General features: G+C 38.9%; 1 protein-coding gene across 1 annotated transcript in view; it reads left to right on the top strand.

Moving 5' to 3' along the window:
- SNX4 (sorting nexin 4) overlaps positions 1 to 25,004 on the top strand; it is a 32,960-nt gene that overhangs the window by 1,745 nt on the left and 6,211 nt on the right. The window contains exons 2-8 of the mRNA XM_009572392.1: positions 8,864 to 9,002; positions 9,079 to 9,228; positions 10,345 to 10,392; positions 14,308 to 14,363; positions 18,913 to 18,985; positions 20,529 to 20,590; positions 22,070 to 22,135. Of these exons, the coding sequence (XP_009570687.1) occupies positions 8,864 to 9,002; positions 9,079 to 9,228; positions 10,345 to 10,392; positions 14,308 to 14,363; positions 18,913 to 18,985; positions 20,529 to 20,590; positions 22,070 to 22,135 (594 nt within the window). The remainder of the gene's footprint in view (positions 1 to 8,863; positions 9,003 to 9,078; positions 9,229 to 10,344; positions 10,393 to 14,307; positions 14,364 to 18,912; positions 18,986 to 20,528; positions 20,591 to 22,069; positions 22,136 to 25,004) is intronic.

Below are 25,004 nucleotides of genomic sequence, written 5' to 3' on the forward strand. Positions count from 1 at the left end.
TCACAGCAATTTGTCGGTGGGTAATAGGATATTTTGTAGCTGAAGAATAAAACTCAGTTTGTAGTAATATAAAAGGAAGACCACTTAATAATAGTTGCATTACATTTATGTGAACTGGGGTTCTGCTGTTACTGCTATCTAGAATTTAATTTCAATTTGAATTGAGGACTTGCATGCATCTGGGTGAATAAGAGACACAAGATGGATGCAATTACAACCACTATTTGTTACAGAACAGGAGCTGAGTACCTAAACTTTTAACAGGTTAGTTTCACGAGTGCTGATGGAACTGTTTTCAAAATGCAGGTGATGGTGTTGCTTTCTTTTTCCTTTCAAAATGAAAAGATTTATTACTATTCTCATACTTTTATGTGACTTTTTTTTTAAGTGATATTGCACCTCCACCTAGATCTCTTTCTTTGAGACAAACAAACTCCGCTGCTGTAGACTGCAGAGCCTCAGCAAATTCCAAGGGTCGTGCTTCCTGAAAGCATCTCCTTTATTCTTGGCTTATACCTTTCTGCATTAGCTAAGTAGATTTTTGTAGTGAGCTATTTCTGTTCAATTAGTCTTGAAGTCAGTTTGTTTCACAGCTTCCGTTAAACGATACAGTTATTTAAAAATAACTTAGTTTTTATATTCTCCCTGTGAGAACAGATGAACACTTCCACCTCTTTGTGGGAAATGGCATTAAGGCAAATAAAAATTCTTATAATGAAGATCTGTAACTAAATATTCCTTGAGATGTAGGTGCTTGGCATATCACTTGCTTTCTATAAGGGAAATTGCAAATATCCAGAACCTCACTTAAATTCAGATTTGCCTTCTTTTTAGAAATTTAGGCAGCTGTGTCTTATACCAGAGTCTGCATGAAACTACAAGAACTGAGGTAGTATAAAACCCAGAATTTGACTCCTGGTCTTGTACCCTTTGTTTTCCATGACAGAGCTGAAAGTTAATCAGAATGCAGAGCATCTCTAAGTGCTCTGTGTTGATTGACTTTTAATTATAGTACATACAGGGATGCCTTTTTTCCCTGTTCTCCTTCGAAGTAAACAATTTCTTCTGTAGTAGTAGGACAATTCCATTTAGTTAACTTTGCTTCCGTCCCTGCTGACTTTCGGATCTATAGCCTGGTCACACAATATGATGCCTAGAGTGTGGGTTGTTTGGTGGTTTGTTTTTTTTTTTAATGTGGCTTTAGGAAAAAATCAACACAACTTTGTGCAGCCTCGTAGCTGACTACTTAATAGCAGGATCCCTGGTTTCCAGCCTTACTTGTCTTTACTTACTTTTGAAGTAATTTGACAGGGTGACTCACTGTATTTGCTTGTTACTCCCCTAGTATGGCTGTAGAAGTTACTAATCTTACTTCTGCTTTCAGTATTTGGAAAGTTTTCCGTTAGTTTGTGCCATGAGTGACACCTGCTCCTCCCTTAAGACCTTGGATTGCCCATCCAAAGTGTAAAGACTTCTAAAGAAAGTTTCTGTGTGAGAAATTAACTTGGACATCAGTAGCCAGCCAGGTCACAGTTCAGTGGTAGCAATGCTGCATTCTTCAGGAGTTTTTCCTTTGTTATGTTTTGTTTGAGTTCCAAAGTCTCCCGTTCCACATTGGGCTAGGCAAAGAGCCCAGGCATGCGTTTCCTGGGGAGAGGCACAGAACAAATGCCCGCAGAGGTATGTTGTCTTCTGATAAAACAACAAAATACCGATTTCAGTCATTGAGAGTCAGGAATACTTGCCTGCTCCCTCCAAAGGAGGTATTAGGAAAAAAGGAAGAACGTCTGAATTCAGCATGAGCTTTAAACAGGGGAGAGTCAGGAGATGAAAGAGGATGGAGAAGATGAAAACTTACTTTACTGCTGACTCGTACTTAATTGATACTATGAATCATTAACCTGCCTAGTGGATGTATATTTTAGTTAAAGACAGTATTAAAAAAAAAAAAAATCACCTGGCTATGAAAATCTTCTGACAAGAGAACTGCCTCTTTGTCATACCGCTTGCCAGGTAACTTTTGGTGGTTTACAAAGTACGTAGCTGGTCTGTAATGATTGCTCTTCTGGCTGTTGAGAGGCCTAAATACAGAGACTATTTCTAAATAGCTAATGGAAAAAGTTGCCCAGCCCTCTAAAATGGTATTCCTTTCCATAGTGAACCTTGCCCACTGTAGGGGAGTGGGAGTGTCACTTCTCATACACTGGAAGGTCAAAGGCTGAAAGCAAAGTTAATGCGTCTGCGATTGAAGAGGTGATTGCTTTTACAAGGAAATAAACCAATGTATTTCCTTCTCATCTGATTTAATATTTTGCAGCCATTCCTCTTTTTATTGCATTCAGAATTGTTTAATGGCTCATTTAAGATAATTAGTTTTAAATGGGAAATGGGAAGAGGTTAATTAGATGGACTAAAGTTTTCACATTGGCACTTTGAATTAACGCAGATGAATGTGACTTTTGGAGTAATGTAATCTTCTAATCGCTTATGATAACATCAGTTATGAACGTAAAAGCTGAAGGTTTCAATTTTGTCTTTTAATTTTTTTTCAGGCAGGTTGGTTCATTCAATGAATAACTTGCATTGTTAAAACTGTACTTAAAGGGGAAACATATGGTTTTCCTGCCTGAAGACTGTACAAGTATTATATTGTGTTTTTAAAACCAAAACAAATTGAGAAGTTTGACTGAATGTCAACAAGTGATTATAATCTTAATTGAAACTGGTCTGCAGTACTTGCATTTAATGGTGGAGTTCATAATGTGGTCTAAAAAATTAGATGGTAATGAAGGTATTAAGTGTAATGAGTACCTTTGTGGATTTCTACTTCCTTTCTGGAACGGGGTTCCTGGGGAGAAATGCTCTTGTAATTGGTGATATTTTATGGTCTCATATGTAACCAGGTGGAGACATTTTTGGTGTGATTAAAAAAAAAAAGATTTCTCTCATCTTGCTTGCCTGTCCCAAATCCATTCATGCAGTTTCAAACTCTTTTTACCTTGTTTAAAAGGCAGTGCTGTGGACGCAGGCTTGTAATTGAGGGCTGTACCGTACTTTCCCACCACAGCTTTGCAAAGAACTTTGCTGCTTCCCTCCTCTACCCAACTCTGCAGCGTTGTGTGCTCTAGAGAGCAGAATCTGGCTGCTTTTACTTTTTTAAAGCCTGGGTGTAAGGGGGGATCTTAAACTAGTATTAATTTAAAATATGTCATAAATTTATTCAAGTGGGTTAATTTAAAAAGCATAGCTCCTTTGGGCGCTACACAGCTGCCCTCCTGAAATGATGTCTTCCCCTTCTGGTGACTAAAGGCCACTAAACTGAAGTTTCAAAGAACGACTAGAGCCCGTGCTGCTGGTGGCGGAGGCAGCAGGGATTTCCATGCTGCAGAGAAGGGGCAGTGTGGTGGCAGACTCTTGCTGAGGTGCAATTGTTAGGGTGCAGCTTTTTGCAATGGGATGTAGGGCAAAGAAGAACATCCAGACATTTCTCTGGAAAAGTGTCTATCTACCTGTTTTGCTGTCACAATTGCTCCCTATACCTGTTGTCTCTTAACTGCTTTTCACCCAAAACAAGAACTGTGTTATATAAATATAAAAGCAACAGCTACAACCCAAAAAGGCAGCATTCACACTTCTAAGACAGTGAGAATAAAAATGCATGTTAGAATAAAGGAAGTAAGTATGATCTGAGAAGAGAAATAATGCCAGGCTGCTTGACACAGACTACATTGAGGAGGTTGTATCAGATGCCGTCTATTTAAAAAAGAACGAACTGCGCAGGCAGGTTTGACCTTCAAGGTTTTCTAGTAGTAATCTAATCTTTTTTATTTTTTTTTCCCCAGGGTATGGTGTGAGGCTTGTGTGTCCCTCATAAGGGCTGTAAAGCTTGCTTAACTTAGACTTAGGGAAGCCTAGCCTGTTATGCACAGATCTACTTTGTCAGAATAAATTGACAGTAGGCTTTAGATCTAATAAACTTCTTTAGTTTCTTCAGTGTGGGTAGGGAAGATGTGGTGAGTGGCATGATCTGGTCTGGCACTCTGCTTCCTTCCTCCTTGAGTTCTTGAGGCCCCTTGTGGACATAAAACTTCAAGTAGCAGGGTGCCTGCATCTCCATTGTGGGGTAGTAGTGGTTTGTTCTGACGTAGGACCAGGCTTCTCCATAAACCTGTGGTCCTTCCCTGCTGAAGTGCTACACTCCTACATGACCTTTTAAAAATTTTGGTTCCTGTTTAATTTTCTGCTTGATATTTGTGTGTGTCTGGACTGAGATGGTACTACTCTGATTATTGTGTTTTTCGGGTTTTTTAAATAACTGATGTGTTCTTGTTAATTCTGACAAATACAAAGCTGATACAGCAGGCATGTTAAGAAATTTTTTGCACAGTTAAGGCTCCACGTGGTCTTTGCTGCTTCTAGTTTATAATTAACTCTGCAAAAGAGTCATGAAGCATTAAGAGCATAATTTACACTGGAACATTCTCTTGTTGGAAAGCTGTGATCTCTTACAATGACAGCTTACTGATGGTGTGTTGACCTGAACCCTTACAAATGATAAATGGACTGCTACACTATTAAAATATGTGATGATCCTATTGGTGTATTTGCCTTCCTTCAGTATTTGTAGGATAGGAATGTGAAATGTAAGTCCATTCTCTTCTAACCTGTAATCCGTACTATGGAAGTAGAGTATATGTAGTTGCCCAAACAGACTTGAATCTGTGACGTCGCTTTTAAATTTCTAAAGACATTCTTCTCCTGTTAGTTTGTAGCAGAGCACTATTCTTTAGTTCTTTTCTCACACACTTGTGTTAAAACTATTGAAACTTATTAAATGATAATGTGACTCTCTTGACTGCAGGAATTGGGAGTTCTAAGAAAAATACAGATCAACTTTTACATGATAAAGCTGACATGGCAAAAATGGGTGTGTGGAGGAATGGCAAGCCAGAGCAGCATGAGTTAAGGCAGATCAACTATGGAAGACAAGCTACCTAACTTTATACTATAATGTATATTAGTGTAATTGTATTTGATATGAGAGTGCTATATTGAGGCCACTTACAAATGCACACTACCAAAATTTGGGGTAGTTCTTTTCTAACATCTCGTGAAGTTGTATTTCTACAGAAGTGCACTTGAAAATGGAGTAGGAATGTCTGAACTAGAAACTTCCTTGAAAGTTAAACTCCTTTTCATTCTTCTCTGTGCTGACCTCATTGATACTATAGGTTATTCAGAAAGTGATAAATATAAGATCAGACTTGCGCTGCATTGGGAGTTGATTGGGTTAGAGGCAGAAGACAACACTTAAGTACACGCTGTGTTGAAATGAAACAGCCAAATGAACTTTTCTAAGTACTTCCTATTCAGGAGGTGGAAAACTTCGTATTTGAAGCTGCCTATGGCAGTGTAAGCCCATAGAATAAGTTAAGTGGAGATGAAAAATAATTGCGGCTAGCAGTAGTTTTCCTTAGGGGCTCATATTGACAAGAAAAATAAGAATGATATTTAAAAAATAAAGTGAACCGTTTTTCTTGCAGTTTACCTTTGGTGGTAACTTCTTAAGCCTCTGTAACTCTACTGTATGTCTGAAATGTGTTAGACTGCCATAAACTGTCGATAGTGTGTGCACACCTAGCCTGCCTCTAGTTACAAGGTGATGCAGTCAGTCTTGAACTGCAGTTAAATTTTAAAAAAAGATGAATAATGAAACTCTCCTATTACAGAAAAATCAGAAAAATCAAAACTGGAAAGAAGACCTAGTTAAACACAACTTCTGTGCCAATCCCAGGGTTGCATTTGCTGTTGCCAGGAAATGGTTATGCATAGGAGGTACAGAGACATTTAATAGCAATGGACCAAATGTGTCCTGCAGTTTTTTTTAATGCCTCTCTTTCTTGTCTGATAGAACATCCATTATATTACGGAGAACTCCTTGTTCCAGATCTGAGATCTGGATCTGTAATCTTCTGCCTTTAGAGTAAGGGTGGCTGCAGTCTGCTTCACTCTGTGCAATGTGTCTGCCTAGCTCTAGGTGAGTCTCTGGTGTCTTCCTGCTGGTGCAGCAGCATCTGTATCTGCAGCACAGATGGGTCTTCCTGGGATGTGTCTGGGTTCTCAGGGCAGTCCTGGCCTGTGTTTTTCTCGTCTCCCTATTCATGTTTGCTTGTGCGGTATGTTCTCAGACGGGGTCCACATAATCCTACAATGTATCAATGGTGGCAGTCTAGCTTAAGGGTTAATAATAACCTATGCGGAAGTAGTGCTCTTGAAACCTGTGGTGTAAGTCAGTGCAACTGGTTGATAGCTGCAGAAGCTGGAGATTAAAAGGATCCCTCATTCTGAAGTACTTTTGATTGAGAGTCTTGAATGGCCAGATTGTTTACCAAACCCTGCTGGGAGTTTCTTCTCTAGGAAAGTGAGGTTTGTGCCTTCAGCTTTCAACTAAACAACTAATCTTCCAGGGCATAGTGGCTTAATTCTTTATCTATTTAAATTTACCTCCAACTCAGCAATAGTACAATCACTAGATACCTGCTTTTAGCTAAAGTGTTCTTGAAATGTTTAAATTGTGCAACGTTCGTGTAAGCCTGTCAGCCCAGCGCTAAGCTGAGCTTACCCTCTTTAAAACTCTATGGTTGCAGTTGCAACTTCATTGAATTGAAATACTCTAATAGGGGAGAATTCTGTGGGATGTTGGCAGTGCGTTTTAGTGGCTGTCAGCAGTGTGCTCACCTTTTTTTCTTAAGTCAGTCTCAAACAGTTTTAATCTGCGGTAGTTTGTGTTGAATGCTTATGAATACATCCTTTTTTTTTCCTCATGAATTTTTTTTCCTACAAATTCAGTCACCTGGAATAAATGCTCTTTCCACAAGGCAAGGATAGATATACAGAAAATGTTCTGCCTTAGTCATTTAAAAAAATTTCTTTTTGCATAATTCTGTGTTACATTACTTCAACCTCAAGATGTAACCATGCTTTTTGCTTTTTTTTTTTTTTTTTTAAACGAGAGGATATAGCAAGGCTGTTGCTCTCTAATGAGAGTCCAGAAATGGATGACAAGGGGGGCTTCTTGTATTTTGTTTGAGTGTATCAAATAATTGGGGCTGCTCTGGAGCGGGATTATTTGTTTTTCAGTAAGGTCATTAGAAATCCAACCTTGTAGGTTAAGAATAGCTTAAAAAAATCAGTAATTTTTGTGCTGTTTAGATGTTTTTAAAACTTTACTCCAGAAAGTTCTTATGAATTCAAGAACTGTATAGCCTGAAGTCTGCTGGGAGAAATAATGTAGTACCCTATTCTACTGAGTACCATATGAGTAAGTACTTGTAGTTCATAACTTACCGTGCCCTGTTCTGGGCTCCCCAGTACAGGAAGGATGTGGACATACTGAAGAAAGTCCAGTGAAGGGCCATGAAGATGATTCAGGGCTTGGAGCATTTGACTGCGCAGGGAGAGGCTGAGAGGGGTGGGGTTGTTCAGCCTCTGGAAGAGACAGCTCAGGGGATCTTAGCAGTGTGTATCAATACCTGGTGGGGGAGGTAAAGAAGATGGAGTCAGACTCTTCCTGTGATGCACAGAGAGAGGTCAAGAGGCAGTGGCCACAAATCAGATATGTAGGAAATTCCATTTAAACCTAAGAAAACCTCTTTACTATGAGAGTGGTCAAACATGGGAATGGGTTGCCCAGTGTGGTGGTAGAGTCTCTGTCCTTGGAAATACTCAAAACCCAACTGGATGTGGCTCTGAGCAACCTGCTTTGAGCAAGGAGGTTGTACTACAGATGTGCAGAGGTCCTTTCCAACCTCAACTAATCAGTGATAACTGCATAACATAGTTAATACTGTTTATTAATACTGGTTTATGCCAGTGCTTTGTATGCTAATTAGTCACTTAATATAAGAACTAAGGTAGGCATAGACATCGCCGGTTTCTGTTAAGTGCCTTGTCTGAAGTCTCTCTCTATGTGTTTATTCTGTCATATGTTAACTGCCAAGAAGTGTTACTGACCTGATGCTTATTTTGTGATACTGCAAAGTATTTTTCTGTTGCTTTAAATGTCTTGTATGAAGGATGGGTTCTTTCAAGTTTTTATGTTAACTTTTCAATCCTATAATATTCCATGATTTCTCCTTTTATAGTAACATAAAATCCTTTAAGCCCTTGCTAGGTGATGTTGGCTTTAAGTTTTCAACAAATTTTTCAGATGCATCAATTTTGTACCTGCTCACCCTATCTTTAGCTAGTTTGTTAGGCTACATATCTTTAGTCCTTAAATATAAAAAGATATTACCCTGATCAAAAAAAAATGGGAAGTGCTCTGAAATTTGCTGTGTTTTTCTAAAATATCCTTTAAAAATTCTTAATATTTTTAAAGTTATATTTTTAACTATTCTAGCTGTTGCAGGCAAGACAATTTTTATCTTCTGAAGTGAAGACTTTCCCATTGAATAGTAAATTCCTTCTTGTAATACTCTGTATCCTTCAGCTGCTCATGAAATTGTGCTGGCTTGGAGCCTAACACTGTTCCAAGAGAAATATGTCTAATTCTGTAGTGATGTGAACTAAGTCACTTGTGGCTGTTTACTTAACTGTGACCTACCTGTTTGTTTGTGGTATGATGAAAATGCGTTGACTTTCCTGGCACAGAAAATTTGAGTGCTATCAGGCAGAAATTATGAATATTTTTAAATGAAGTATGTAGACATGAAATTAATTAAGGTTAGTTTAGATTATGGACAAGTTATGCAGTAATCATTACTGGGTAACTATTTTTAGGGCCTTTGCTATAGTTGTACTCGAGATACGAGGGAGAAGGCAATAGCTTACTAATGCTCAAATTTGCTATTTTATCTTTCAGAGCTGTTGAGTCCCAGAGTGAGGGACAGTGTGGCCCAGTAGACTCCCTGTGGCGACGTTACAGTGAATTTGAGTTGTTGAGGAATTATTTGTCAGTTACCTATCCACATATTGTTGTTCCACCTTTGCCAGAAAAAAGGGTAAGGAAGCTGAGGTTGCAGCTTGCTTTGTATTGTTTGTTATTTATTTACTATTAACACTGTTCTGTTTAAATAGGCTGACTTTGTCTGGCATAAGCTATCAGCAGATAATATGGATCCAGATTTTGTGGAAAGAAGAAGAATCGGTTTGGAAAACTTCTTGTTACGTGTGGCTTCACATCCTGTTCTTTGCCAAGACAAAATCTTTTATTCATTTTTAACACAGGTATAGTAAACTGATGTGCTTTCTAAATACATTATCTCAAAAAAATAACCACTAAACAATGTCCTTTGCTCTTCTTGGCTCCCTTTGACCCATAGTTTGCGCTGTGTCTAGGAGAAGGATAGACAATGTGAATAAACTTAAGGTGGAAAAGGCTTGTCCGTGTAAAAGCTTCTTAACAGCCCACTGCAGTTGTACAGTTGGCCTTCTAATGTACCTTATCACTTTTCCAGTCTAGTTTTAAGACTCCTAAGAGAGAATTTCCACCTCTTTGGAACAGCATATTAGGAACTTAACGTGTGTGGATTGGGAAAGCTTCCTTAGGACTAAACGTGAAATAGCTAGCATGCTATACTGCTGGCTGCAGCGACAGTACTGGCTTCCAATTCACTTCTTGGATATCCACGGTTTCTTTAGCGTTGTGGTTTGAATCATGATCCATTCATATGTTATCACAAAAGTTGTGATCTGATTGTCAGCTAAAGCGTTGCATTCTGCAGTTTTCAACTTCAGGAGATGCTGGGCGTTTCTTTGTTCTGTGCTTTGATCAGAGATTCCCGAGTAGTGGACTGAGCTGATACGTTTATTGCAGCACAGTATAGTATGTAGATGAACCAGCATATGGAAACTGAAAGTCGTGGACAACCAACCACTACATGTGAGCGAGGTGACTCTGTGTGCACTGTAAACAATCACATCAGTCGTTGCCTGTATGTTCTCTGTATGCACACTGCCTCAAGCTGCACAGGTCCTTGGAGCTGCTGATAATCTAAGAGCCAATAGATAACTACCCTTCTTTCTAAAGAGCTGAGCTACTTCCTTAAACAAAGCTGTGTGGCTCCCGCCTCCAGTTGATAGAGTGAGGTAATTGAGCACACTGACACATCGTGAAGAGGAGAGAGTTTTTTGGGGAGGTTAGTACGTAAGCACAACATAATTACATGTTAACTCTTAACCCAGATTCTTGAAATGAAGTAGGGAGGGTAGCTGAGGCAGAACCCAGGTTTACTGGAGAACCTCTTCTCCTTTCAGCTCTGATGTAGTTTGGATATAGGGACTTTCAAAAGCTGTGGCACTCTTAAGTCACTCTAACAGAACCTTCTTTTCCTGTATTTTTAGGAAGGTGGATGGAAAGAAATGGTGAATGAGACTGGATTTCAGCTAAAGGTAATTACTGTAATTGTTTGTCTCATGACTGCTGTGACACAGAAACACTCCAACAAATGTTTTTTAGGCTGTTTATGAAAGGCTTTTTGCCGTTAGAATGAGCTAAAGGCATTGCTTTATGTATACTTGTAACTACAAAATACAGTGGTGTTCTTAGCATATAATAGGTAAGCCTTCAGTTGTTAAGTTCTCTAGCAGGCTTGTTAGTATGTACCTATGTTTGATGCTCAGCCTTGTAATTCTGCTAGTAATATAAAATTATGATCCTTATAGGCTTTAAAACTAATGAACTTGAGTTCATAGCAGTGCTTTTGTATATTGTCAATTTAGTTTAGTATCGTTTTAAAGATGGGTGTCAGATTTAGTCTGGTAAGAGGTGCAAGGTGTCCAAAAAAAAAAGCAAGCAAAGGGGTCTGAATTGTAGGACTTCTCTGCTGAAAAGGACTAAGACAGATGGATTTGGTGCCCCTTAGCTGTTTAACAGAATGTGTCTTGGAGGAGTACTATCCCCATTGATATCACTGAGTTGGTGGCTGAGTAGACTGGTGGAAGACTTGCAGGAATAGATGATCAAAGGTTGCATGTCTGTACAGAAGGAGAATCTGTGAGAAGCTGATAGATTGCTGGGCTGTGCCTGGAAAAGTTACTGTATGGGGACAAATATGGAGCTTTTGTTTCATTGTAACATGATCAACTCTTATGAAATCATAGCTAGGTGGATTGTGAAGAATATTCTGAATAGTGAAAGCTGAAGAAAATCACTGGTGCTCTTATCCTCAATGTCCAAGTGGCTTTGATACTGACACTTAATGTTGATAACTTAACTTGGCAATAATTCTCTTCCATCACGGTAGGGCTTGCATTTTGCTAGTATTCATAATGCAAAAAATGTAAAACTTTCAAGCTGTGTTCTCCTAGTCAACACATCTTCATTTCAGCTTACGCTCATAGGAGTTCAGAAAGTTTGTACTGGCAGGGTATGTTCAGGAGTGCGTGCAGTGGTGTGTGTATGAAAGAAAACTCATAGCAGAATGCTGAGAATATTTGCCTACCTGAAACCGTACTGTAGATTAAATGAGATGAGCAAGTCCTGTTTCCCTTCTGGATTTGATTGTGTGCGTAGTTACCCTTTTACAGTTCCTGTTTCCATAAGAAAGAAAAATAACTTTTTGCAAATCCTGGGGAAAAGCATCTTTCCTTTAATCAACATCTGAAGTATAAACCCCTCATGATTGGGGGTTATTTAGCACTACACTGGAGGACAAACCTCTATTCACTACATGTCTTAGACTAGAATCAGACCACTTTACGTGCTGCTGCTGTCTCTGCTGCTGATGCATTAAAGCAGGATGTGTTTTTTGTCCCAAAGGGTTTGAACCAGGCTAACTAAACTTTAAATTAGGTATTAATGCAGTGTAGCATGTAATAGTTGAATGTTGATGTTGGAGACTTTGTTTACTCTGCCAACTGTATCATTAAATCATGCCTTTCCTCCCTCCCACCCCCAGCACTTAATTTTATTCTCTAAGGGATTTGTCACTTGGGATTTTAACCCTTCCTTTAGGAAGGAGAAAATACTCCCCTCTCTTTAGTTTACTTAAATGATTATAGGATCATAGTAGGAATTAACTGTCTGAAAACTCCTCAACTACACCTCATTTGATGGGGAATGCATCTCTAAAATGCTTGTGCATATTAGTCTTAAATCAAGTTTAAGACTGGATAGACATTTTTCTAACAGTGTAACTCTGTGCTGAAAATGCTCAAAAGTGGTGTGTGGGAGTTACTGTGCTGTTAATGGCAAGAAGGAACCTACTTAGACAGTTGAGCATTGGCAGGATGTTGGTTCCTGCCTGACAGTGCTTGTGTTACTTACTGAACTCTTCCTTCAGAGCACTACACACGTGTCTGTAACAAAAGGCAGAAACTTGCCCTGTAACTGTAATGTGGGAAGTGATCTTCTTCAAGTGTAAATCTGTTGAATGTGCATGCTGTCCCAACAAGCTCAAATGGTTTTGGTGCCTGCTGTTTGAACATAAGTACAGTATTTTGTGAAATAGCTACTTACAGGGAAGGACTCTGATTTAATGTCAGTGTACCTAGGTGGTGTTTGTACTGTTAGAGAATGTGTGAGGAGTACACGTAGGTGCGTCTGAACAACCTGAAATCTAACTGGCGTGTGTAATGACTTGTGGGGATAGAGCAGTGGAGGTCCAAGGCCATACAAGCCCACAGAGCACTCTGAATAAGCATAAACCCTGGGCTGGGAGTTGGAGTTGCTGCGGTGTTTTGTTCCTTGTGCTATCTTGGACATGCTTCCCCGTGCTGCCTTTGTCTTCCCTTTGCAAGATACTCTTAGAGGAGCGTTGCACGTAGCGGTGACAATGAACGTGTTTTCTTCCAATATCAGTCATGGTCTTGCAGGTTTCATTCACTTACCTTTTGGTTTGTGGACTATGTTTTGTATTGGTTGTTTGGTGGTTGGAAGGAGGACAGCTGAAGTTAGAAAGATTTCCATCAGTACCTCTCATCCTAGTTTGAAGAAGGAAACTGATTTTCCCTCAACATGGATGCTCTCCTAAGTGTCCTCCAGACAGGGAGGTGGTTCCAGGTGAGAGGAACTTGCAGTGATACTCAAATACGGGTTTCTTCTGCTCAGCCCCAATGCAGTGGGAGGTGGAACAGTCTCAAACTGCACCGGTCTCATTTGTAGAAGTTACTGAAAGGGCCCTAAAGGAAGGACTCCGTTCTTTGTTTGGGAAAACACCGTGTTCCTTTTACTGTCATATTCAAAATATCTCTTCAAGCTCCGAGTTGGCTGTAACAGTGTACAAAATATTCCTGTGTCATACATGAGCACTAACAAGTACTGCTGAAGTAACTTGCTGCAAGCAGTTGTGGCACAATCCATTAGCTAAAACAGTACACTATAGGAAATCCATACACATCACAAGATGTGTTATTTATTGTTCTTTCAATGAAAAGAGGGATGTTTTGATCAACAGTAAACTCCAGCCATTTTACCTGAGTTGGAATTTTCATGCAGTATAGATGAGCCCTGAGTAAGCTGTATGTAAAATGCCATATAGAAATGAAAAATTGTGGTGATGTGGGACCTCTTTGGGATGAGGTGGGATATCTCATCTGTATTGGTGTCTAATTAAGAGTAAATACCCATTGCATAGCTTAAGGTTCAATTAAACCGAAAAAAACCAAAAACCCTCCTTGGAGAGATTCCATACTGCTGTTGCAGTCATTGGTAAACCAACATCTCAAAAAGTAAAGTAGCCAATTACCTTTTTAATTAGGTATTGAACTTTCTTCTGTAGAGATTTATATATGCTCTGTTATAGAAAAGAACATTGCATTAAAAATGGCTCTATTCTGATACATATTTACAAAATTACATATTTTCTGTGAAGCCAGTCGTAAAATAAGAGAACACCATGTATAACATTTTGATTTCACTGGGGAACTGTTCCTAGTAATAAAGAGCATATAGAGGTCACTCTACCACTGGTTTTATTTGGTTTGAAAAATATAAAATAGTTTGTCCATATGGTCTTATGTTACCTAATTGCTTCATCTAAAAAGAATGTAGGGATGTGTATCTTAACTCCATGATTTGTGTAACATTTTAAGAAGGGACTATTTTTGTGGGATTTGGATTATACCAGCTTAATTTTAGTGGATACTGTTTACATCCTAGTTCACAAAAATAGCTTAGTTTTTTTACTTTTTAATAAAAAATCTGACATGCAGGGCAGCTAGTGTCAACTTGTTCAATATTTGAAGATTTAAATATGCCAGGAAGGCAGGATTTTTTTCTAATGGTGCTGCCAGAAGCCTGAGATTTTTTTGTCACTGGAATTTAATTGCATTAAATTAACAAAGCTTTTTTTCCCCTTTTTTCAGGCAGATTCCAGATTAAAAGCTCTTAATGCAACATTCAGAGTGAAAAACCCAGACAAGTAAGATTCCACATCCTTCCTCCCTCCCTTTCTCTTTTTCAGTTACAACTGTAACTTCAGATGACAGAATATTCTATCTTCTTAGAATAAATTCAGAAAAGAAAAATTATCTTTCTGCACTTCAAATCTTAACAGAAGCCCAGTAAGGAGGTAGTGTGAAAAGGTTTGATAAATCCTGTTTCTACGAGCAGGAAACATTCAGAAAAGTGCCATCACTTTATGCAAAATGAGTCTTTCATTTTAGCTGGATTAAAAGGAAGGAACAAAAAAAAAAAACAGACCCAGAAAAAGAACCTCTTAATATTTGTTTGCAAAGAAATCTTTCCAAGCATGAACAGAGTACAGATTGATAGTAGGTCTTTCCAAAAATCTGCTAGTGTACAATTCTGGATGTACGCACCCTGGTTCATGGTTCTCTTCAAGCTGCCAATTTTCACAGATGCTTTTGGAAGTCCGGAGGTCAGTTCAGCTCTGTTGCAGTTTAGGAAGCTCTGGGACAGGCACTAGAGCAATCTGCTGGATCAAAAAACTGGTGAGAAGTGTAAGGGTGTGTGCGGCGGGGAGTTCATCACACCCTAGGTGATGTGAGGAGGGTAAAATGAGAATTTCTGCTTCTGCAATAGTTAGAAACATCCGTGTGCAGCAATAGGGTCGAGAGATGTTGCTGTTTGCCATCTGTAAGCAATGAGACAGTATGAAGTGCCCTTCTGGGTTCATCTGATGTCCGATAGTGGCAATACTATTTAGGGAGAGCCCATGTGCCTGACTGCTTTCTGTTGTCTGTTCCCTTTGTACTTCCCTAGCATCTATGGGTATTGTATTAAGGACGTTAGAGGGTACGTACCTTTCTAAACCTCTTTATAGGCTTATCTGTGAATTGGTGCAGTCCCTCCTTTTTTATTCTGTTTGCTTTTGCAGCCTTCTGTGGCAGCAAGGAAGCTTTTAGCTAGGGTTTAATATAAAAGACATTCACAAATAACATTCACAAATGAGATAGAAAGACAGCAATTCTCTCAGTAGCTACAGGTGAAATTGGCCCCTTGTTTGAATGCTTCATCCTCCATCTTTGTGGCTAGTAGGAGTTAGCTTTTCCTGCTTTCACAGCAGGGAAGCTTTACCAATAGCCTGCCTATAGGCATAGGTGGGCAAGGCTGGTTAAGGCTGACATGAGGAATATACTGTTATCTTTTTGAGGTGCCTTAATGTTTCAGAAAGCAAAGCTGTTGTGAGAAGTGGCTTGGTAAAAAGCAGGAAAAGAGTTAATACAAGGAAAACATGAGGAAGGGCTCGTAACAAAAACAGTCCCTGAGTATCTATCACTCAATAGAGACTTCACAGCACTTAAGAGAGATGGCACATGCTTTCTATTGTATTCTGCCAGCTACATGGTTTCCAAATTGAACTTTTGGATACAAGCTGTTTAATAGATAACTGATGAGCATAACTTGTATTAATTCAGGGAGAGCCTTTTAGCATTGCATGCATGGCCCTAACAGGGATAGTGACTTGCTCTGCTTAGCACATCTAGTTTGAGCTGCCTGGAATCTGATGTCTTGCTCTTCTGCATTACCTTTGGTGCTTATGTGGCTGGGTGGTAAAGTGGGTTCAGCAAGCTCACCTTGCCGACACAAAAGATCTGACTGCTGTGTGGAGTGTAGGCTTTCAGGTTCCTGGACCAGGAAGGGTTCAGGTGAAGAACGCTGCAACTCCCAGCCCGGATTGCCTTGCGGGGCAGTGGAGCTGCACCCTTCAGCTTAGAGCAACCTGAGGAGCTTTAAACAGCTGAAACGATGCTGCTCTAGGAGTTCAAATGTGGATTGGAAACTAAACCTCCTCCTGTGGGAAGCAATAAATATCTTTGATGATGGAATTATATGGTGATAAAAATGTGGTATTCTGGTACTCAGAGGTAAATTTGTATCTACTGCAGATCTCTAATTTGGCCCCATGGCACCCATCCTCTTGTTCTCTTTCTGTGCGTTAATCAAAACAATAGTTTTCTTCTTGGTGAAAGCTTTCTTCAGGAAATGCTGAATTCTTTCCTAAGGTAGATTTCTTTTTTTTAAAAAAGGTAACTCTCCTTTTTTTGTCTGGTTAGTTGGACAAGTGGCTTGTTCTTTAGTGAACAGTTCTGCTCTTGTAATATCTTCCTTCACAAAACAGGAAAATGGTACTGCCCTCCCTGATGTAGGGAGGAGTACTGCCAAGTAGAATGCACAAAATAAATAACTTATGTTGAAATGCTGTCTACTGTAAATGAAATTTTCTTCTTTGCCATTACCATAAAAGATATTATTGAGAAGAAGCCTGGTGGTGCCCCTACAGAAATGTGACCTGGTCTGTTCTCCATTTGTGTCTGAAGTTCTACTTAATAGCTCAATTAAATATCTAGACTGTTGGTACTGTTGCAGAACCAGTAAAACCAAAGGAAAAGCGCTAGGCTTGCTTCAGTTACTGAGTGCCAAAACAATGTCTTGTTTCACACTTCTACTGTTATGATGCGCTGGAAAGTAAACATCCCTTTGTGTGCCTTGCCAAACTCAGTTTGGAAATTACTTTATAATTATGTAGTATTTTTACATGAGCAATGAGTAAGACTTAAGCAAATACTTAAGGAATAAACCTTTGATCTGCAATACCACCAGTCTCTTAAAAACAGTTTTTCCTGAAAAATATTTGTAAGATTTTCAACCTTCACAGAAGATTGGGCAAAAATTAGCATCACTTTGGTTTATGCTTTTCTTGGCAATAAAAAGAAGACAGCTTGGTTCTGAAGTGGTGTGGGTTTTTTTTCTTATTATTATTTTATTTTTTAATGGAGGAGGAATTGGCATGGGAGAAGATGTATTGCTGCTGGAATCCAGGATACTGAAAGTTCTTTTAGGTTCCTGACTCTTGCCTTCAGGGAGTACGGCATTAAAGCTTTCTTGCCACAAAACAGGATAAATAAAACTTTTCATTATAAATTTCTGGAGTGGAAATGGGAGTCTTCCTGAGCTGAAGGCATGCTTTTTAATCTTTTGTTTTTAGTTCAATTATTTCAAATATCTTCACTGTTCGTGTCTGCAGCTGTCTGACATGCAGCCCCAGTGCATATTTTATAAAGTGTAAACTGAAAAGATTGCTCTCTAAACCCCACTGTGCAGATCAATGACTATATTTATTTTTCCCATACAGTTTCTCTGCTGGCTTTTAAATCTTTTTATGTACTTTAACCCTGTGTGTGTCATAATCTTATAAAAGATGCTCCTTGGAGATCAAAAATATTAGAAATGGTAATAAAGTTCCTGTTTCCTGAATGTAAGGAGGAGAATATTTTAGGGGAAGACTTCCTGGCAGGGGAAGAAGAGGCGTTAAATGAAAAACCTTGGAATTTCATACTTGGTCACCCAAAACAAGTGACCTGACTCATTTTACTAAGACATCTTGGGTACAAACTATTCTGAAATACAAAGCCTGACTGTGTGCGTGCAGTGGGAGGAGGAGTGAAGGTTTTTTTATGCTTGAACATCAACCTGGAAGGCTAATCTTAGTCTGCCATTCCTTAATTCTAGTTGTGTTCTTCTGTGTTTATTTATTTATTTTCAGATCATTGTTTAGTAAATTAGGTAAAGCTGTTTCTGGCTTCCCATCTGGATGAAATATGTTCTTGTGTACCAAAGTAGGTCATGAAGTTAGACTTGTGTGTAATAGGGAGGGTTTATGTATAGAGAAGTGGCTGTTGCTCTAGCTTAATTGGTTCCCTGTCACTAGCAAAGCTGTGGCAGCTGCTTCGTGATTAGCATTAGCTATAAATGTATCAACTTAAACTACCACCAAGGCTTAACTGGGGTGGCTGATAAAATGCCTCTTTCCTTCAGTAGTGGCAGGCCAGCAGTGTGCACATGGTCACCTGCGATGGGTTGCCTGGCTAGTACCTTGCTAAGCTGTAGTGACTTGATTGCTTTTAGCCTTGTGTGGCTCCTGTGCAGGTACAGGTCTCAATAGGGTTTCATATGTGACTAGTTACAGTTACTGTACAGCTTAGCCTTAGAGGGATTGTGATAATTATGAATGCTTCCTTGAACTTCTGAAAGTTTATATTCAAAACTGGCTAGATGGCAGCTTGAAAGTAAAGTGTCTTTGTCGGGTCAGAAAGGTGAACACATTTTTATTAAGACGTATGTATGCTTCAGCAGATTTTGGCTTTGTACTTATTTGAAGCTTTCCTATTCACTCATGCTTGCTTTTATAAATCCCATTTTAAAAAAAATCCGAGAAAATTATATAGTAATTTCAGTTAACTACTTATATTTCATAAAAATGTCTCTCTTAAATTGTTCTGAACCTTCCTCATTTACATAAAAAAATAGCAATTATGCAAGTGTTGGGTTGTTCGCTTTAGGGGAATTAAACTCTGCAGTCACTTCTTTAGGAGTCTTCAGCTAATTCCACCTCAACATAATCCAGGCTCCATCTCGCTGGCTGTAGCGTTGAGGCTCTATCTTGCATTCTGTGAAAGCTTGCTTTCATGGTGGCTAATGATGTACTATCTGTTTCCTGCTCCCAGGAGATTTACTGAGCTAAAACACTATAGCGATGAACTGCAGTCTGTCATATCACACCTTCTGCGAGTCAGAGCTGTAAGTATTTCCCATGTGTGTCGTGACAAATAGTATAATTTATTTCTAAGGCATTATTTCTTGTTTAGTCAAGTGAACTGGTATATGTGCTCTAGAATAAGGGCAGTTTTGCCTGAGAGAGTCTGGCTCTGGAGCGTGGGGCAGGAGATGTCAAGGGGGGGGCCACTGACTTGGAGGGGGAAAGAGTTCCAAATGTGTGGTTGAGTTTGACAGTCATTGGAGGAGCAAACACATGCACGTTGCTAATCTGCCCTCTCCCCTGATGGTCACATATCAGAGGGAGGTGTTTTAAAGAGGATCGAGATGTCTGCTTCTCTCTACTCAGCAGACAAGTTGCTTTTGTTGGATGTCTGGGCTGGGAATGGCCCTAAACCACAGTTTTCTGGTCAGACATATAATACTTTGTTTTCCAGAGCTTGTAGTATGAATCGTGTATGCTTCCCAGCACACTTTTTCTTTTTTTGGCTTGTTCTTCGATCTGTAATGAATAATGTTCTTTCTAATGATGAGAACAATTATATCATGCATCAAGATACTCTATGGGTTGAGAATGGAAGATTTCTTTTTTTTTTTTTTTAAAGTCACGAAAAGGAAATAGGAAATTACAATTCCAATAATGAGGAGCATGATACTGCTTTTTAGTATGTTCAACAGGGATTTAATTTTTGATGGAAACTGTGCAGCAGAGAGGATGGTAATTGATTGCCCTGTTGAGCTGAGGTTCTTGAGAAGATTAATCACTGGTGTTCTACTGACAGTGCCTTTCTCTCAGGGCTGTATACTCATGAGATCTGTTGGGCAATTTGCTTATGTTTCCTTTTTACTGCTTTGACAGACCAATAACGGTAACTCTTACTGAACTTCAATCTCATTCATTGGTACATCACAATTACAAGGGCATTATCTGGATTACAAGTTGCACTTCAGAGTGTACATGTGGTGTTTTCTTCTGAGGTTGTTGCCAGCATTGTAGTGCTGGCTGCAGCAGGTACTGACTCTCCAAACAGCTGAAATGACATACCTAGCTTGAGCAGTAAGTTCTGCAATGGATAGCTCATTTCCCTTCCTTTGTTTCACTGAGCTGGATGGAAAAATTAAGTCACTTGTTAGAATTTTACCGAAGCTTTCCCTGTAGTCTTGGTGACAGGATGGACTTTTGTCTTGCCATCTCTATGTTAAATAAGCAAGTGTGTATATAAATTTGGCATTATTTGGGTAAAGGAGGCTATGCCTTACATCTGGTTATCAAAAACTGAAGGTAACTCGATTATTTGTGGTCCCCACAGGCATATCCTATACATGGGCACTTCCAAAGAAATACTTGAAATGTTACTTTTCAACATAGCCTTGACTGTGACTTCAGTCTTCAAAGACTTAATGCAGTTGATTTTTCCCTTCAGTAATGGCTTAGATTAGATTTAGGCCTAATCATTTTTACCTGTATAAAACATTAAGGCTTTATCTTGAAGTTTGTATATGGGTTTTCACAAAGCAATTGTACTTAATGTTGTTGACCAAAAATTGACTCTAAATAATGTTTTAGAGGGTAGCAGATCGGCTGTATGGTGTCTATAAAGTCCATGGCAACTATGGAAGAGTATTCAGGTAAGAGTTCATCCATGTTTTGAACATGTACGTAGAAAGGGAGATGTGTATATAGAGAGAGAAGGTAGGGAATTATGTTGTTATGCTTTTGGAAAGTATATCTGAAACATTTAAATGCCTGCCTTGAAAAACTTCATGTTGCAGTTCTAACGAGATTTCTGTGTTGGATATAGTGATCTCTGGATTTGCTGAGCTTAGTCTCAAGTGGAGGACTTTAGCTTTTTGTTTTGTGTTCCAGACCTTTGGGGCTTTTGTTGTTGCATTGGCATTCTGTTTCTTCCAAAAGTAACCTATTACCTATTTTCATGCAGTTGTCTCTGAAAAGCCTCTAGGTCCTTTTAAGGGTTAAAAATCAACAACTGTATCTATCCAATTTTAGTACCTTTTTAAAATGAATTTGCCAATCGTTTTTTGATTTATATGAGTGAATTGCATACTCAAGTTTTCCATCTCACTGGAGAATTAAAGAATCTAAACTTCTGGTTAAGGGAAACCTCCTGCTTCTACACACTGTTCAAGTGCTAAATTTAATTCTCTGGGTTAATGGATTGCAGATGTCTTTCTCATTGGGGGTTTTAAAGTGAAATTAGGTGTAGTTCTGTAATAACACAAAGACAAACAAATGTCAACATCAGCAGTGTGGAATGTTTATGAAAAAGTGAAGGACAGAATAGATGCATTAGACATAAATTATGTGAAATATAAGGGGACCCCCTCCTTCTTTCTTGTAAAAAGACTTGTGGATGTAATTCTTGTAACTAAGAAATCTCATAAGGTTTCACAAAGCTGAGAACACAATTAAAATTGCAGTGTACATACTTGGGTGTCCAGAACAAGACTCTTGCTATCTTTATTGTAGCTCTGTTTCCTTCTTTATCTAAATGACGTCACTAATGTTAATAGATAGTAGCAGTAATGAGACGGTTGTGTTTTTTAACGACTAGAACTAAACAGCAGTCTACTATGAAAACAGAAAACAACATACAGCAAACGGCTTCAGGAGCAGTAAAATGCTTGCAAATGTCAAATCCCACTTTCTAGTTTTTGGAATGAGAGACTTCTATCTGATGTGTTACAAGTCTGGAAAGCTTAGTTTCCTCTTGGTGAGCGTGTTAGACCAAATTCTGTTTTAGAAAGTTCCCTCTTACCCCCCCTTTATTTTAAGTGCTAGTATTTTTTTTTTTTAAGTGAGTTTTAGCTATTCAAACAAGACTCCTTCTGCTCAAAACCAATCCCAAACTAAGTATATTTGTGAGGATGAGTTTAGGTGGCAGGGACAATTGTTTAACAGAGTGCTGTAAATAGCCTTGCCACATTGTCAGTGTTGCTGCTCAGAGGAAGAAACCAGTTTGGCCAAGTCTAACTTTGAGGCAGTTTCCCTTCAGGTGTCACCTGGAAAGAAACTATATACAGGATGCAGCTTATTAACTTCCCTTACCCTTCATGTGTGATGTTGTTTCTCGTTTGTTTTTCCTACAGTGAGTGGAGTGCAATAGAAAAGGAGATGGGGGATGGGTTGCAGAGTGCTGGCCACCACATGGATGTGTAAGTACTGACTGAATATCTGATAGTTTGATGTAAGCCAGATGTAGAACTCTCTCTCTTTCCTCTCTTTTCCCTCAACCCCAAAGTACATACAAGTAGTGCACTGAGAAAGTTGGGGGTGCGTTGTTTTTAGGTATACAGTGTTTCTGTGATTTTGGATGCAGGCACAATTTTAGCATCCATGTACTGTATTAAGTAGCTCAAAAGGTCTCAGGAGAACCAGAGGGGTTTCTTTTTTTATTATTATGTTGAAATTGTAGAAGTGTTTGGAATTCTTCCAGTTTTTCTTTTAAGCTACTATGCGAGAAACTGGTGGAATACAACTTTAATGTACTGCAGACCTGATGAGATCCGTTTGGTTTTGATAGCAGCATTTTGTACCATGCAGTAGATGGTACACAGATTTGGACTTAATTACAGAAACTTAAGAAATTTAATTAATCAGCACCAAAACTCCACTGGATTCTTGAAACAAATACTGACTGGATGTAATAAAGTAGAGAATCCTCCCTCTTTGCATCTTTAGAGTCAGTTGGCAGAGTACGCGAAGCACAGCCTTCAAAATAAGAGTCTAGCACTTCAGAGTGCTCATAGAAGTGGCATTCTAGGCTCATGCTTTCTGCTTTCAGGTAGTCATATATAGTAAGCGAAACAGTATAATTTCTCATCACTCTGATTCCTCTTCTATAATCACATGGTACAGATAAGTAACAACTCCAGCAAGAGACGGAAGCTGTTTGACACTTCTTCAAACAATATTTTTACTGATAAAGTGTAATTTGTGTGGAAGTAAAGTTATCAGTTTACAGTGCAGATTTACATATGTACCACTGCCTGGTTGTTATTGGTATTATGCTTTGTCAAGTGGAAGGGTTTGAAGAGCCATGCCAAACTCTGCCCTCAGCTTCTTCAGAATAATTCTGTTTTTATCAGATCTTTAAGTATTTGAACCCCTCTGAATAATTTTTCACACTTTTGTGTTTTGGCTAACATGGTGGTTTGCACCCAAAAAAGCTGTAATATTTTTTAGGCAGAGTGCTCTGGTGAGAATAAAGAAATGCAGAATGCATTCTGCTTTCAGAAGAAAATAATTGAAGTAGAGGTGGAATACAATATTAAGCACCTATTGCAGTATGCAGAAATTGAAGAGATTATGAAAACATGGTATAATATAGAGGAGTTAAGGAGGCACAAGTAGTTTTTCAGTGGTTCAGATACACCACTCTAAGATGTCAAACACCTAGAAATGCATAACCAACTAAAAGTAGTGGGTCTCACTTCTCAGTCAGGAGGCTGAACCCTCTCCACACATCCAAGATGTTCAATATTTCTGTCTGTAACATAGTTAGGGTTAAAGATCCAGAGTAATGGCAGTGGGTTTCTGGGTAACTTTAATCGCTGCATGAAGTCTGAGGTAGCTTTCATTCTGTATTCTCTTCTGCTCTGGCACTCTCATACAACAATAATCTCTTGGTGACAATCAAGCAAGAAGCAGCAGCTGTGAGATTCAGGAACTCATTCAGTGACCCATGTGGCCTCCTACCAGTAAAGATCGTATCTATGATCTCTTGAAAGTATAACTTACCAGTCCAGTTACCATTCCCATAACATTAGACAGGAGTTCATTGCAACAGAAAGCTACTTCAAGGAGGTTGCCTAGTATAGATGTTAAACTTAGAGAATAATTTAATTATTCTCTATCTACCCCATATGCCGTAGTCTTTACTAGGTGTTTATTTAAACTCTTGAGTTGTTATTGTTTAGTATGATCTAAAACTGCATAATATTTGGAGAAGACATCCCAAAGCACCTCTGGGTGTGTGTTGTATAACAGGATGAGGCTTGCTAAAGTGATAGAAAGCAACAGAGTATGCTGAGAAAGCTCAAGTGCATGGCTGTAATTCTGTCATTTAAAAGATGAAAGAAAAAAATGCCAGACCTTTGACTTCTGTCCTTTATGCTATTAATGAGTGACCCTTTATCTCTGTATCAACTAGACTGTCATTACAGGTGGAAGCAGTCTAAACTAAAACAGGGGTTTGGTTGATAATTCCCATGAAGAGTGGGAACATATTGGGTACCTTTAGAACTTACTGCAGTGTTTCTCCTTCAGATTTTCCCTGGTTTGTCTACCTGCTTAGGACAAACCAGTATTTAAACTTCAGCTTAGGCAGTCAGCAATACAGCTTGTCTTACTACTTTTTTTTCAAATCAAACATAAGTGTCATTATGAAAAACCTGTCTAGGTAACGTGGGTTTTTGGTTTTTTGGGGTTTTTTTCTGTTTGGTTTTTTGGAGAGTTGTTCTGCCACAAACGAGCTCTAGCACTGCTCTAAACTTAGAACTTACTTGAAACTGAAACGTGGTCCATCTGCTGCCCTGAGAAATCTAACCACTATACTAAAATTACTGCACTTCAGAACTTAAAAATAGAGAGGGTAAGCCATTTATGACCTGTGTGGCTGCAGGATTTTTTCAGAACAAATATATTTTTCAACAGTTTGGACTACTTCCTTACTTTGATTCATAATGTGAATTCTTGTTCTGCCTGTTCTTTTATCCCTTCTACTTAAACTGATCTGCTCTTGCTGGTCACTTCATATGTTAATATTTATCACCAATAGCCTTGGTAGGGCTTTTCCTGGGTGTGCCATGTCTTTGATTTCGCAGAGCATCAAAACAACTCATCTTGCTTGCAAACTTATAAAATTCATACTTGAACAGATGGGCATGTCTACAACTTTTCCTCAGGCTCCACATTCTGCCAGTTATTCTGCAAGTAGCTGCTCCCTCTCTGAAGAGCCTTAGTTCACATGCCCTACTGAGCCGGCTTGAGGATGATGGTAACTTTCAGGAGGATTGTCTTCCT

This window comes from Fulmarus glacialis, unplaced genomic scaffold (assembly GCF_000690835.1).
Source record: "Fulmarus glacialis isolate BGI_N327 unplaced genomic scaffold, ASM69083v1 scaffold5612, whole genome shotgun sequence".
Taxonomy (NCBI): Eukaryota; Metazoa; Chordata; class Aves; order Procellariiformes; family Procellariidae; genus Fulmarus; species Fulmarus glacialis.